Source organism: Artibeus jamaicensis, unplaced genomic scaffold (assembly GCF_021234435.1).
Source record: "Artibeus jamaicensis isolate MK-2021 breed Jamaican fruit bat unplaced genomic scaffold, CSHL_Jam_final contig_335, whole genome shotgun sequence".
NCBI lineage: Eukaryota > Metazoa > Chordata > Mammalia > Chiroptera > Phyllostomidae > Artibeus > Artibeus jamaicensis.
The window spans coordinates 3,937,551-3,954,399 of NW_026521800.1; the positions used below are offsets into that span (position 1 = coordinate 3,937,551).

At 34.4% G+C, this 16,849-nt stretch overlaps 1 protein-coding gene across 1 annotated transcript in view; it reads right to left on the reverse strand.

Annotated features, from left to right (window-relative positions):
* Window positions 1-1,577: 1,577 nt before the first annotated feature.
* Window positions 1,578-16,849, reverse strand: part of BLOC1S5 (biogenesis of lysosomal organelles complex 1 subunit 5) — a 42,479-nt gene continuing 27,207 nt past the window's right edge. The window contains exons 4-5 of the mRNA XM_037141751.2: window positions 11,387-11,445; window positions 1,578-3,078 (exon numbers count right to left, since the gene is read on the reverse strand). Coding sequence (XP_036997646.2) covers window positions 2,899-3,078; window positions 11,387-11,445 — 239 coding nt within the window. The 3' untranslated portion in view covers window positions 1,578-2,898. The remainder of the gene's footprint in view (window positions 3,079-11,386; window positions 11,446-16,849) is intronic.

Below are 16,849 nucleotides of genomic sequence, written 5' to 3' on the forward strand. Positions count from 1 at the left end.
TAAAAAAAAAACAACCCAAAGGGGCAGTAAGGAAACAGAAAAAGTGAGACAAAAATCACAGTAAGACAGTATAAATAAACATTAATATATTAGTAAGTTCAATAAACACAGACTGATTTAACTCTCCCAGTAAAAGATAATCAGATAGAAAGAAAAAATTACAGTTTTTAAGATGCAACAGAAAGACAAAGAATATGTGTCATACAAATAATAACCAGCTGGTGTGTGGCCTGTATATTCTTTTAAAGCATAAATTTTAAATCAATTTAAAATGAAATAAAACATTATTTGACATAGAGGTCATGACTATAAATACAAGATTAAATTCTAATTCCAATTCTAATTAAATTATCTTTCAATTCTAAACTTGGAAGATAATGCTAAACTTGTATGTACCTAATAACAAAACTTTAAAATATACAAAACAAAAATTGACAATTACAGGGAGACATTAAAAAATAAAAAATTTTAACACATCTTAGCATATGAGAGATCAAGCACAAGGAAAAAGAACAGTAAATGAGACAATTTGAACAATATAATTAACGATTCTGGTCTAATAGACACCCAGCAACTGGAAAATATGCAGACTTCTAAGCACTAATGAACATTTATAAAAACTGACCAAAATTTAGGTCGTAAAGTCTCAACAAATCATATCAACTTTATATGAGCTATTCATTGACCACAATCCAATTAAAGCACAAATCAGTAAGAACAGAATTAAAAAATCTATATGTTAGGAAATAAAAGCTACACCCACATGTAAGTCAAAACAGAAACATAAAAAATGGAAAATACTTAGAACTTAAGTATTTACCACTTAAATAATATTCACCACAAAATAATTTTGTAAGCTACAAAGAACCTACATTATCTCTGCTTAACAGCATAAACAACAATGTTGTAAATTACATAATTACTATACAAAAAGTTAATTTACATATATAAATTACATATCAAAAGTGTTTTGGAAACTGGGGAATATAAGTGAAAGCGTTCAGTACTAAAATATTGAAAGGAAGGCAAACCAACCATCTCTCTCAGAAGTTACATGGAATAGCTGAAGAAAAGAATTATCTTAAATGTTTAAAGGTTAAAGATCCCATTATTTCTTTCCAGTTTAAGAAGTCCCTTAGATCCCTATATCATACATAGAAACTCATATGGTAAAGTATCTATCATTCATGAGATGAACAGATACTATCAGGAATCCTTGTTCACATAAGCTTAGTAACCACAGTTAACAGTATACCCCTGTTCACACACAGTCCTGTTTTCTCGGTTATAGCATCTGTTCAGTGGTGCACTGGAAATAAATAGCATTCCAAAAACTGCCTACGGTACAAAGGGAATTTTCATTTAAGGTTCCCCTCACTTTTCATGTGTGGGATATTTTTGGAAGCATTTTTTTTATCCCCTGAAAGAGAATTAAGAAAATTCCAACATGCCTTAGTGTCAGCAAGAGCTCTTTTTAGTCCAGGTACCAGAAGATGATTGATGAACCTGTCAAGCCTACAGTAGCGGACAGAGAAACTTGGCAGAAGTTCAGTGTTATTGAAAGAAATTTCAAATACTTATTTCATCTCCTCTATTAACTTTAATCACATTTTCAACATACAGCCAAGAATGAAGCTTTGACAGTGAGCCATAAATTTACACAAGCAAGCATTGTCACTTGTCTCCACCAGCAACACTGAGATAACATGAGAGAGTTGGGTATTTTCTTTCTTGTGCCTTTATTAAAGAGCAATAAAAAAATATTTGAAAGATTTATCCATACCTCAAATTCACTTGCCATAAATCTCTTGAAATATTACACTTAATTTTGCTTCATTTATGGCAAATAAAAAATCAACTTAATTCCTCAATTAGACTATTAAATGCAGATTTTTAAAAAGCACAGTGATGACAGAGTTGGTACATGTTTCATCATAATACATCTGCTTATGAGAACAGACATTAAACACTAAAAAGGATTTACATTTAACATGGGTCATTTGCCATGTGGGCAAATACTTCTGGTATATTCAGAGCCAGAATCTTTATAAGGTTCCAGAGGGACTCCTTGGCAGATTTTGCTGATGACTCATTAAACAGTTGAAAGATGTATAGACATTATTTGTCTTACAAAGCTCACACACTGCAAAATAGACACAAAAATGAGGTAAATATTAAGGGTAAGATTATGGTTTTTGGAAAGGCTAAAATTCAACTATATTTTTGGTAAGCTTTTCCTTCTAAGCATGTTTTAAAAGCTGAAAATATTAATTGCTAGAAGGCCACAAAACTTAATGAGTATATCTTGTCATCAGGGAAACATGTGGCATGATGGTGCCCTGCAACATCTGTAACCTTTCAGGCCATCCACAGACCCAACATGGCCACCTTTGCCACGGCTGAACCTCTCATGAGTGTGATCTCTGTTCTAAGGACAGTTGTTTTTATCTACATTACTCATGGGATAACATTTCACACATCCTTCCAACAGCCAAGGAGACTAAATAGGCAACTATTATATCTATTTTATAAGCCACAATAATAAACTAATATTAACCATGTAAAAATGAATTATTTTTCTCTCTAAGAAATCTATCCTTATGGTTCTGAGATAATAAAAAAGGCCAATTCTGATTAACATAAAGTACATTGATCCCATTTTTCTACTACTCCTGCCTATTCAAATAATCATATATAGGCACTTAAACTGGAAAGATGTAGCACTCTTCTTCCACTAAACATTTCATTAAGACTCCAGTAGAAGTTTCTTTCTTTGGATATGAGTACCATTGAATATATTGCTAAGCTTGAAGCAAAGGCTAAATGGTTTGGTTGGAAGAATTAGTTCTTTGGGGGAAGTCAATGTTTTCCTATTAGTCACTGTTGTGTTTCAAGTTCTTAAAAGGTTGAAAATTTTGCTAGGTCCTTCTCCATCTCAGCATATTGTTCTTTAAGCCTCTCCATAGCTTTTCTGTGCTCTTCATCCACTCCAGCCTGTTCGTTGTGTTGTTCTTTCATGAAATCATCCCACTGAATTACATGTCGGTTTTCACTAGCTATTAAATGGTCATTATGAATCTGAGAAAAGAAAATGTAAAAGTCACGTAACATTTTCCAGACAATTATTTTTCTATGTAGAAGAGACAAATATAACTTTACTTCTTGATATGTGGTTACTATGGAAATCATCCTGAGAGTCACAATGATAAAAATTGCATTATAGTTTTAATGTCCAATAAGAATATGACATATTAGAAACATCTCAGGCTAAGTACAACTGAACACAGGTATTTCCATTTCTGAAATTTCAAAAATGTCTAGTATCATTACCTGACAAAAGTCAAACACAATTCAAGTAATTTTCATACCTCTATTTCTGCTCAAATTCCGTTTAACTGCATATAACTTTTAAATCAAGTTTAAAGAAATATACCCAAAGAATTATTATAAAAATTTAAAATTCATGTCTTACATAAAATATTTTCGATCCATTAAAAAGAATCATATATTATTAATCACAGGAAGAGAACTCAAGAAGTCTCTTCTCGTTCAGTTCCATTTCTTAAAGCAAACACCAACAGCACCTGTTTTGAAACATCTAAGTTCTTCTTGAGATGCTCCTTAATGTTCTATATAAGGATGAAAAAATTTTTTTCTTTTGAGTACCACAAGAAAGATGAAAAAACGTAAACGTAAAAAAGGCATAAATCTAGTGTGACTACAATTATTATCTTTGAATATGTACAATAAGCTAAATAGAGAAAGAGAGGATGAAAAATAACTATATCTCTGATAGTCTACATGCGTCTTTATAAGTTAAGTTTTGATACAAGCAAGCCCTATTAAGCAAGCAAGCAAAATGTGATAGAAGCAAACCATAAAAACCTACGAAACACCTAAAGTCATTACTGATTCCAGTGCTCTAATGTAAACAGGACATCTGCTATACTTACAGTATACTGGTAACTCAGGTGCTAAAAGATAGCTACTAGCAAAAAGATAAACCTGGGTTTTCATGCAGCCTATAATGTCCTTGCTGCCTTATTTTCTCTTTTATCTCGGACATGATGACAGACAGGATGAAGAACTGAATCAGCCATCACACTACATGAAATGCATATTTAACTACTTCTAAAAACCTCTCATGAGATTACATTATTCTTATTTTACTGATGAAGAAATGAAGGCTGATGGACACTCAATATACTTCTCCATGGTCACTCAACTACAAAGTTGTAGATTTAAACTTAAGTCTAACACCTATGCCTTTTCTATCACAAAGTGCAAATCAACTTTGTCCAGAGGTTTTTACACATGTAGCTAAAAGTCCTTTTCACTAGACCACATAAATAAATAAATAAATAAATAAATAAATAAATAAATAGGCTACTATTACAAGACTGTTTATTGTCAATCTTATCTGAAGTTCCTCAGCACAGAGGCTTTTCAAGTGAAAAGAGGCTGAGGTTCTGAAGTTTGATTTACAGTAAAATGTTCCCCTAAAACATGCTAAAATATGTCCCACAGACCACTGGAGTCTACACAGGCATTACAGTAGCAGTAGAGGAAAGAGTATTAAGAAGGTTTTTGCAGATCCAATAAATTTGGGAAACAGGCTAAGTAAAATTCAAAACATTACTTTTTAACTTTTTAGCCTTATGGATTGTAAGTCTCCAAAAGATGAATAAAGAGTTCATTAAACTCTTTTCATGGGATTTTTACAAAAACTATTATAAGAGAAAAGCCATTAGACTAAAAAGAAAAGAAAAATGCAAATAAATTTCCTCAAAATGGTATTTTCCTTTAGCTATAAATTAACTTTTAATAAATACAGAAAAATTAACATCCAAGCTCAGATGCTGTTTAACAGAACAATCTTTTCTTTTTATTCGAAACACCGTAATTAGCTCGGCCGACCCTGTGGTTCAGACCACAAGGTGATGGCCATGGTCCCACTCCCCACCATGCAGCACACTCTCCAGTGCAGCTTGGTGGAGATAAATGAAGATTTGGGAGGCACACAGACCTTACTTCAGATTCTGGTTCACTTATATGATCCTGAGCAAGGTTTCTGTAACTTTAAAATGAGGAAAATAATACTTTATATTTAAAAATAACATTTATGAAAACCAAAGGTAACACATGTCAAGTTCCTAACTCAGTGCCTATGGTGTTTAACAAAAGGTCAATATTTTTGTTATACAAAATCACAAGCAAAGAATCTGGAAGACATATCAAACTCTTTTTTATACTCTCCAACTTAAGCTTTTTGTTCTTTAATACTAGTAATTTAATTTCAGCAACAGATACTTATAATGATTTAAACAATAGAAGCAACTCAAATAAAAGTAATAGTCCCCCCATTTCAATTTCAAAACACATGTTCATTTCAAAAGTAAATTCCCAGTAGCTCAGAATCATGTGGAAACATTGAGAGCCACAACTGTTTCCAAAGAAACAAAGACAGTATTGCAATTTTTGGAATTTATTATAAAAATGTGACTTTTATAAATCTCATCTAGATTTATTACTATGTTTAAAACTCTTCCAAACAATGTATCTGTTGCTTCATGTGAAATAACTTTTCCAAATTCATACTAAAATGTATTTTCAGCCCTGGCTGGTGTAGCTCAGTGGATTGAGCACAGGCCTGCAAACCAAAGGATCGTGGTTTGATTCCCAGTCAGGGCACATGCCTGGGTTGCAGGTCAGTTCCCAGCAAGGGACACACGAGAAGCAACCATACATTGATATTTCTCTCCTCTTCCCCTCTAAAGATAAAAATAATAATAATAATAATAATAATAATAATAATAATAAAAAAATGTATTTTCAATCAACTATGAGTCAAGACAGATTGATACATCTAATACACTATTTTAAATTGAATATGCAAAAATCAAATTTGATGAAGTCATTAATAAATTTATGTTAAAATCAAAAGCGAACTATAACATTATTACCATTACTGAAAAAGATCAATATATATGTAGATATGCTTTTCCCTCCTTTTTACAAAAATGGTATCAATGTACTTAAGATTATCAATCTCTTTTTCCTTTTGGTGTTATAGTACTTTTTAAGTTTTTATTTTTTAATGGTATGATTATGTACATTAAGTTTAAAGACACTATGCATTTTTCATTACTATTTGGCATCAGGATTATTATTAGAAATAATTTTATCTGCAAGGGATTTAAAATGATATATTCTAAATGTCAAATATGATAGGTACACTGCCCCATGGACATCTTTCTAAGGTCACATAGTGAAAAAGAAGTAGAATCAAAAGTAAACATCCAGTTTCTGCTCTTTTTTGTTATATAATGTTTAAACCAAACATTTAGTCTTGAGGCTTGGCATTATTTTTAAAATGGCAAAAACTAGTATTTCATATTTCAATTTCAAAAGTAATTAAGAGCTTTAAAAAAACACAACATGAACCACTTAGGGATTTATACATGGGACTTTAAAAACAAAAGTGCAAATAAATTCGGTCTAGTTTTTGTTTCTTCTAGCAAGCAATTATATAAAAGCGTGATAGTAAAAATTAAGTCACACAAGTACCAGATGACTTTACTGGTGAATTCTACCAAACATTTAAAGAATGAACACTAATGTTTTTCAAACTATTCCCCCCACAAAAAATTAAAGAGGATGGAAGACTTAACTCATTCTATGAGGCCAGCACTGTGCTAATACCAAATGACACAAAAATCCTTAACCAAAAACTAGCAAACTGAATTCAACAGCACAGTAAAAGGATCAAGCATCATAATTAAATGGGATTTGTTCCTGGAATGCAAGGATGGTTCCACATATGAGAATCAATGGACGAAATACACCACAACAACAGAATAAAGGGAAAAAAACACATAATCATCTCAACTGATGCCAAAAACACATTGAACAAGTTCAACATTCTGCATGATAAAAACCGCCCACAAACTAATTATAGTACAAAATGACCTCAACATAACTCTTAATAAAGGCAGTATGTGAAAAACTCACAGTCGGTATCATATCTGAGGGTAAAAAACTGAAAGTTTTCCCTCCAATATCAAGGAGAAGATAAGGATTCTGCTTTTATATTCAACATAGTACTGGAAGTCCAAGCCAGAGCTGTCAGGCAAGAAAATGAAAGGCAACCGAAATGAAAAGAAAGACGTGAAATTATGTGTATTTACAGACAATATGGTCTACATGTCAAAAACCACAAGATTCCACAGAAAACTGCTAGAAATAATAAACAAATTAAGCAATTTTGCAGGATACAAAATCAACACTCAGAATCAGTAGCAGTTTCTATACACTAACAAAAAACAAAAAAGAAAATTAAGAAAATAATTCCATTTATAATAGCATTGAAAAATAAAATACTTAGGAATAAATTTAATCAAGAAGGCAAAAGACTTGTACACTAAAAACTACAAAATACTGTTGAAAGAAATTAAAGATACAAACCACTGGAAGATAGCTCATGTTCATGGACTGGAAAATTTAATTTTGTTAAGATGTCAATACTATCCAAAGTGATCTACAGTATGATGAAATCCTTATTAAAACCCCAATGATGATTTTTGCCAAACCAGAAGAATTCATCCTAAAATATATATAAAATTTCAAATGATACCAAATAGTCAAAACAAAAATAGTTTTGACAAAGAAGAACGAAGTCAGATGTCTCATACTGTATTAATCATATGTTCATGATGGTTTTACATCTGGGGCCTTGATGACCCTGGAAAAACTGGCCCTCCCAGAGCTAGCCTATTCCTACAGAGTCAACAGCTTCCCTGTGACCATACACACCTTTTATATGCAAGCCAACCGATCCAAAGTCTATTACCTCAACAACTACAGGCAGCCCCAGAACTTGAAGAAATTATTCAGACGACACAATCCTAGACCTGATTACCCTGCTTCACATGTTACTTCCTGTGCAATCCACAAAAAAAGCTCTTGCCCATGTTTTCCTCTCTTTCACTCTGCCTGACAAACCATAGTACTTTCCTACATGGGTACAAAAGATTCACATTTTCTTTAATACGATCTCTATTTGGTTGTATATGGCTTCAAAAGTTGGTGCTTGTGTATGGAACCTAAGTTTAAAATATTCACACATATTAACAAGCTCATCTCCCTTGACAGCCTACTTTTTAGAGTTAATGAATTTTATGAGCTAATTGTATTTCCATTACACTACTCTTATTGCTAGCACCCAAAATGCAACTTTATATTAGTGGGTCATTTTAAAAACATATGTCAAATAACTAGGGAATGTGCATTTATTGTTCTTCTGAATGTACTTTTAGACATCAATTGTGGGAAGTGTAATTTGTATGAATGACGTTTATCATAATTTACTTCCCACAGAATTCCACAAATTGTCTTGACATAAAAGAATTAACGATTAATGGCAAGAGTCTATTTTATTCCATTACTACTCCCATCTTTCTTTGTTCCAAGAGCCATTCAAGTACACAAAATGTAGCCAAGAGTATAACTAAGGGCAACCATTAACATTAGATTGCAAAATGCAACTAGAGATCAATTTTGCTTTGTATATATTTCTTAGATGAGAAATTAACCTTTATCTTTATATCTTTTATATATGTGTAGTCTCAAACCTTTGCCATGTCAAAGTTTTGGCAAACAAATATGACAGAAAAAAAGAATCCTTAAAGATCTGTATTTCAGATGTTTTGTTAAGTAAACATTGAAAAAGAAATAAAGACTAAAGGTTTATTGCCTTGGAAGAATATAAAGAAATTTTTACTTTTCTCCAAGCTCTGTCTGAAAAATGCTTTTTTGTGTGTGACTTTCAGTTGGTTAATTTTATTAAATTATTTTGAGAAAAGAAAATACTCACAGTGGCTGACTATGCATGTAGGTTTCGTAGCCTCCATACCAGTTCTTAGCGAAACTACACTTCAGTACATTCTAAAATAGTAACTTTAAGGTGTACTCCATAAAAAGATAGCTCAGTAACATTCTCTAACATAATACCTCTAAGAAATATATTTAAGACTAAAATATTCTAAGGGACTTATTATTTATTGAAGCCACTTCTTTTAAAACCATAGGATAATATCTTTTAATTCAGAAAACCATAAATAACAGGATTTTCAAGGGCTTCACCAACTCTAATAGACCACAGCAGAGTTCTTATCCGCAAAGTGATTGATTGCCTGCGTTTTAAACAAATGATCGAACTGGCAGGGAAAAAGTGCCACCTTACATTTGGAGAGTGATATACAATTTGCAAAGTCATTTCCCATAAACGATACAGTACAATATATCAGTTAAGTAGAGTATTAATCCATCAGGTTAAGTAGAACAGGTATTGATTTTGCAGATGAGGAACCTGAAGCTCAAGGCACTGTCCAAGAACATACAGCTAACTAATAAAGGAAACAGCTGGAAATTCTATTAGAATTATTATTCTAATAATAATAGAATTATTATTTTTTACCTAATCTGGTATTTTCCTATTTTTGTATGGTTAATACACTAATATGAAAAAAGTTCTAAGTGCCAAGAGGAACTGTTATTCCAATTATAATTTAATTTTTATGTTAGCTCTGCTCAAGGATGCAAAGAATCGCCATTTTATCAGAATTATAACTACTTTGCTGATGACTCAGAAAAACTAGTAACATGTGAGAGCATATTCACATGAAGCTGCTTAACTCACACAGCAACATGTTAGGCAACATCCTGCACAGGATACTGTTTCAATTTTTATTTTGAAAGCCAAGACAATTGCGTATATTACAGCCAGTAATAGCCAGTACAATGAGCATCCCTACAAAAAAAATCTTTCTGCTTGTCAACACAGAAATGTTCCTGGTGCCTTCAACAACAATTTGTTTAATATAGCAATCAACATTCTCCACAGTCATCTTCAGACATACACCTTTAGATATTCCACATCCCAGCTCCAGACTATTAATTTCTCATATCCTTTGTTTTTATTTACACAATACCACTCACCAATAATATCTTTCTTCCCAACTTCTATCAATTAAATTTTAACTCACTGATCAACGTAGGGCTCGAAAGTCACCATTTCCTAATAAATTACTCCTTTTGCCAAGATCCTATGAAGTTCTTTGTAACTTGACCACAGCTCTTATTTTACTCTATATTATATTAGCGCAAGTGGTTTGGGACCCCTAGACTTTTTACGTCCTGAGTATATAAACTGCTTTAAACTCAAAAAACTAAAATCTTTCACTCTGCAGTTACATCTAGTAAAGTAGAGGACTTAAAAAAAATCGGTCTGGCCAGGAATGACCCATTGAAACCCCTGTGCCTGCCTTTACAGTGTTCTTTAGACACTGTGCAAAGACTTCACCCTCGTACAGATTCTCCTGCCCATGGCTTTGCCTTGTCCTTCTATTGCTGTGTTCAGCAATGGCCCTGCTTCCTGACCTGACTGACCAGCTAGAAACAATCCTACTCATCTTGGGCAGTCCTCCCACCTGGCTTACATGTCAAGTCCTTTCAGTAGGCTTGATTCATTATTTGTTCAATGTTTAAACTTTTTATCAATATTTAAAATGGAGCAGAGGGTGCAGAAATTAAAACTCTGGCAAGGTTCATTCCATTATATTTTTATACAGTGCCAAATCTGAACCATTATTATGGATTAACCACAAGACAATCCAGAGAAATGGACACAGTAACACTCATTGATGCACGCACATGCAAAAAGGTATATATTTCAGAATGAGAGTATTTTCAACATTTCTTAATAAGTGTATCTATATTAGCTTAAGGCAATAAATAAGTTATATAAGTACTTCGTAATTATGTGTGAAAACACAAAATTATCACGGGAACTTAAATTCTTGTGCTATTTTTCCACATCTGAATTTAGTTAAGATATAATTCAAATAAGCAAAGCACTATTCCGCAAGTGATTCACATGATCTTATGACTGTTCATTAAATAACCCATCCACAGGCATGAATGCTTCCTTTTCTAGAAGAAATATACATAACATATTCAACACTTCAGGCATGAAGGAAAGATTTAGATTTCTAATCTGGTGGGTATTTTTTGTTCCATGTAAAAGTCCTATTCTTTCTCTTCCACAAGATAAATATCACTTTCAAGGGAAAGATACAAATGTTGATAAGGTAAAAAAACAAAAGAGAAAAAAAAAAGAGGGCTGTAATTCGTATTATAAAAATATGGATGGTGTAATCATATGCCCATTCCCCTTCAATACATCTTAAATTACCCATTTTTAAATCTTTTAAAACCATTGCATAAAAAAGCAGATTAAGAAAATTTCCTTTTATACAAAGCAACTGCTAATAACAGGATGATAATAAAAGCCCTGGAGTTACACGCTCCAAAATCCAAACCACCTTACCTGTTTTCGTCCCTGCTCCCTCTGTTGGAGTCTACAGACGGAGCTGGTAACTGCTTGCACTGAAATAAAACAGAGAACGGGTTTTCAATCAGTGGCCCTTGTTCAAGGAAAGAATTACCTAAAAAAAAAAATACTTGGATTGTTTTAGGTATCAAAAAGCTATGCAAAAAAACTGCTATTATTTTGGTTGTGGTAGGGTGGCAAGAAAAAAAAGGGAAGTTCCACCAATATATTCAGTATGTCATAATTAGAACTACCATCACTCTTGAGTTTTGAGTTGCAAGCCAAAGGCATTGAAGTACTAATTCCAATGACAAGCTGTCAACAATGACCTCAGAATTCTCTAAAGAGATATAAAACATTATAAAACACCTGATAAAATTACCACATTTTGATTGACTACGCCTTTATAGTGTCTTTCCAATGCATTGGCCCCCCTCTGACTTTGTCTCATTCATACCACTCCTCTCTTGTAGGCAGTGCTTGGTATCTAGAATGCTTTAATACTTTCTACTATTCTTACCTCGGCTCTCTTGTCTTCTAATCCACCCTGGATGTCACTGCCAGATGCAGATTTCTCTGGACTGTTTTCATTCAGTCATTTCCCTTTCTAATGGACCAAAAGTCTCAGAAATTATTATGTTTACTTACTGAGTATTACTACATGCCAAGACCTGTGCTAAGAACTTTCCACATACTATTTCTCCTAATCCCACTTTCCTATTTAGGAGAGGATCGCTGTCACATTTTACAATTTTGGCGTCTGTAAAAAAACAGGTGTAAAGAGGTGAGTGTTACTCAAGAAGGTAATGTGACTAATAAGTACAAAAAGCAGGATTTAAAATCAGATCTCTGATTCTAAAGACTTGACTCTTTATCCTCAATGCTCTATTTCTCTTATGATTTCAATAAAGCTGATTTTAATCCATCAATTATCCAAACCTCTTAATTTACTGAATCCATTTTATTCATATATACAAATGTCTTCACTTACTTCACTGTGTAGTGTGCAGGCCAAGAGTCAGACCTAGTATGGTAAAATCCAGAGCTAAGCACTTACTAGTGGTATAACTGATCCTGGGCATGTTTGCTTACTTATTCTTTCATTCATTTGCTAAGTATTTACTGAGCATGTGCTTTTTGCTAGGTGCTGGTATTGCTACTGCTGATAATTTTGCAGCACCTTAGTTCCTCATTTGTAAAATGAACATAACAACTAGTACGAGGATTTCAGAATTGACATGAGAATTAAACAAGGTAACACAGTAGGTATTAAAATATTTAAATACTAGTCACAGTCATTTAGGGAGGTTCTTCATACACAGCAAGCAAAGTAATAGATCAGTACATAACATTCTATTTAAAATTATTACTGATAGCTGTTATCCTGACACTTCTTACCAAAATACATACTTTTTCATTTGTCTGTATAAGGCACGTGTAGAATTAAAGGCATGAGTAACGCTGAGTTATGTAAGCAGTCAAGAAATGTTATTGTTCTATTATCAGAACTATTGTTCTATTCACGGTACTATCTCTACTTTATTCCTTATTCCTTTCCTTATTCCTTTATTCTAATGAAAACGTTTTACTTGTTTCAAAAGCCCAGGTGAAAGTTTACTATCTTCTTAAAATCCTCCCAGATTAATCCTTTCCCTGTAAGAATCTTCTCTCATTTGGTATGTAATATCCTACCACTTTGTCTTCTGCTTAACCAGAGGTTTACCTAGCTGTTTCACAATTATGCCTTCTTAGCCCACCTCGATCAGGACCCAGCTAGGTCACAGTTCCATAACAGGGGAGGGACTGGGATTTCTCTTTCAGAAAAATGTTAGGGCTCACCCTGTGAAAATATGGTAAAGAGGAGGATTCTGCTTTCAAAGAGGCATATTTTTATCAGCACCACTTCAGTTGTATCAAAGACAGTATTTCAGTACTGAAAATTAGGTTCCCAATCATTGTTCTAACAGGAAAGATGGAAACAAAACAAAATAGGAGTTGATTAGATCTGCCTTCTTTCTGTGGCATATTAATATTACATCATCTTTCCTGAGCAGTGGTTTTTATCATTTCCTGGTTGGATTTTTTTCAAGCTCTGAACATAACTTTAAGAAAAATCCTTTTTGTAGTCTTTAGGTGCTTTATTATTTTCAGGTTTTTCTTAACTTAATCTAACAAGAGTTATAGGACTATGACATTTATTTTGTCATTTTTTATATCCTTTAAAAATTTGATTAGAACACATCTGACAAAGCCACGCTTTTGTTCACTATCAGGATTGCCTTGGTGCTCAGGCAAAATACCCATTTTTAGAAAATTCAGTTCTTTTGAAGTGATTTACTTTTTAACTCTTTACCCATGCAATAAAAAAGATTTTAATTTCTGAATTTAATAAAATCTGCTTTTCCACAGTCTAAGAAAATCACCTGACTAGAGCAAACATTCCTTTTCTTCACAATTACAGACTCGAAGAGGAAAAGGCCCATTTATCTGAACCTTCCTAACACATCCACAGGACTTCCTGGTCAATAGTAAGCAGTTTCCCCTATTGTCACAGTGCTTCAGGAGACTATAACTGACTTTAAGAAGTCAAGAATTTATCAAATTATTTTCTCTCAACCAAAGGATTATTCAAGGATATTAGCATCACATACAGTAATTGTGCTATATACAATAGTTAACAATGTCCCAACTGTCTTCACATAAAAGAAAGAAATTCATCCTGTCATGGTATGTATATGGAAACCTCAAATACATACATAAGAAAAAATTCTGGTTCGGAATTAGGAGCAGAGGTTGGCTGAATTCTCATTCACTCATTTCAAAACACAAATAATTATTTAGTGGCTACAATGTGCCAGCCACAACTGTTCTAGGAGCTAGGGATACTGCAGAGAACTAGTCCCTGAACTCATGAAACTTTTATTTTAGTTGGGGAGATAGCACATAAATATTTAGCATGTCAGAGGGTGATGAAGAAAAACAAAGCAAGGTAGAGAGGCCAGAGAATGCCAGAGTGAGGAAAGATGAATGTTAAAAGTGGCTGAGTTAGGTCTCACTGTTGACATCTGAGCAGGGATGAACAGGAAATGAGAATGTACAGGAATCTGAGAAAAGAGTATTCCAGAGGGAACGGCAAGTACAAAGGTCCTCAGGCAGGAATGTGCTGGGCACACTGGAGGTAGAATAAGGAGTCCAGAGTAGCTAGAACAAAGTGAGGGAAAAGGAAAATGATAGAAAATAAAAGTCACTGAGCCATAAAGATTTGTTAATAAAATACACGTGAGGGGAGGAAGAGGGAAAGAGTGAAAAAGGGTAGAAGAAAGGAATGGAGGGAGGGAAGGAGAGGAGATGAAGAGGGGAAAAAGAGAGGACAGAGGGGATGGGAGGGGAAGAAGGGGCAGAGAGCAGGAAAGAGTAAAAGAGGGAAGGAGACAGGTGAAGAAGATGAAGTGGGATGGAGAGAGTACTCCAGAAAAAGAGAGGTGGGAGGGGGAGGGGAGAGAGAGATAGGAGTTCAGGATTTTCAGCCTGAGCAGCTAGGGAATGGTGATGCCATTACTGAAATGGGATAAAATGGGGTAAAAGCAGAACTGATGGAAGAATTCAAGTTTGGTCCTGAATGTTATACTGAGATGCTTATTAGACATCTAAGTAGACTAAGCAGTTGGATGTAAAAGTCTAGAATTCTGGAGGGGGCTCTAGGGTGAAAACATGAATGTGGAATTAATGACTAGCATAGAGATAATATTTAAAGCTGTGATTCTATATGAGATCACCAAGCAAGGTAGTACAGACAGAAAAGATGTCCCGGAACCAAGCCTTAGGGTACCTCAATGTTAAAAGTCCAAAAAAGATGTGGGAACTAACAAAGTGGAATGAGAAGGCAGAATCTGAGTTGTAGGGGAGGGGAAAATCCAAGAGAAAGTGATGTCTCCACAGAAAAAGTAGACTTTTATTATTACCTTCTCAAAAATGCACAGAAGCAGTATCCTCAAGTTGAAAGAACTTGAGCTTTGGAGGAGAACTAGATTTACATGAATGTTCCTCCAATTATTATTGGAGAACATGGATGTTAAACCACTATAAATTTCAGCTTCTAGTGACTTCTGGTCAAGATGGAAGTATAGGTACACACACTTCACCTCCTTGCGCAACCACAAAAAGAATTGCAACTAGACCTCAAAATACGTAATACCCAGAATCAGAAAAATCACTCTGTATGGAAGTCCTACAACCAAGGATTTAAAGAAGCCACATTCATCCAGGCAGGTAGGAGGGCAGAGATGTGGTATGGTGTGGAGAGGCAGTGGTGGAATAGGGGGTCCCACATTCACATGTGGTGGATAAAAATCAGGAGGGGTTCCTTGGGAGCGAACAATCCCGACCCCAGGCCAGAGCATAAAGCCCAGTGTTCTAGCACCAGAAAGATAAATCCTTGTAACTTCTGGCTGTAAAAATCAGTGGGAGCTGGAGCTGAGGAAGAAATGGCCGGATTTTCAGGAGACTCCATTTAAGGGCCTACACTGACTTCAAACATATGGAAACCCAACCCCTCTGGAATTCAGCACCAGGGCAACAGGTGGAAGGTCACCAGTCACACTGGGTGAGTGCTGAACAAACCTACAGAAGCCAGGCAGCAGCACTGACCCCTCTCTGAGCACTCACCCACACAGAACCACAATGCAGTGAAGTGAGTTGCTCGCCCTGGCAATTACCTAAGGCTTTGCCCAGCACAATTTACAGGTGCCTTTTCTGTGACAGGCTACTAAGACAGGGAGTCAAACAGCTCTACCTCATACACAGAAACAAATACAGGGAAGCAGCCAAATTGAGGAGACAAAGAAATATGGCTCAAATGAAAGAAGAGAACAAAACCCAGAAAAAGAACTAAGCGAAAGAGAGATAACCAACCTATCGGATGTGTAGTTCAAAACACTGGTGAACAGGATGCTCACAGAATTCACTGAGTATGGCAAAAAAAAAAAAAAAAGACCCAGGAAGAAATTAAAATTACACGAGGTGAAATAAAGAAAGGTCTATAAGGAACCAACAATAGAGGAGATGAAACCAGGATTTAAATCAGCAATTTGGAACATAAGGAAGAAATAAGATTCAAACCAGAACAGCAAGAAGAAAAAAGAATGGGGGGAAAAAAAAACAAGGATAGTATAAGGTGCCTCTGGGACATCTCCGAAAGTACCAACATCCAGATCACATGGATGCCAGAGTAGAAGAGGAAGAACAAAGAAACTGAAAAGTTTTTTGAAAAAAATAATGAAAGAAAACTTCCCCAATTTGGTGAAGTAATAGACATACAAGTGCAAGGGAGAACAGAGTCCCAAACAAGTTGGACACGAAGAGGAACACACCAAGATAAATAATAATTAAAATGCCAAAGGTTAAAGATAAGAAGAGAATTTTAAAACCAGTAAGTGAAAAGCAGAGAATTACTGATGAAGG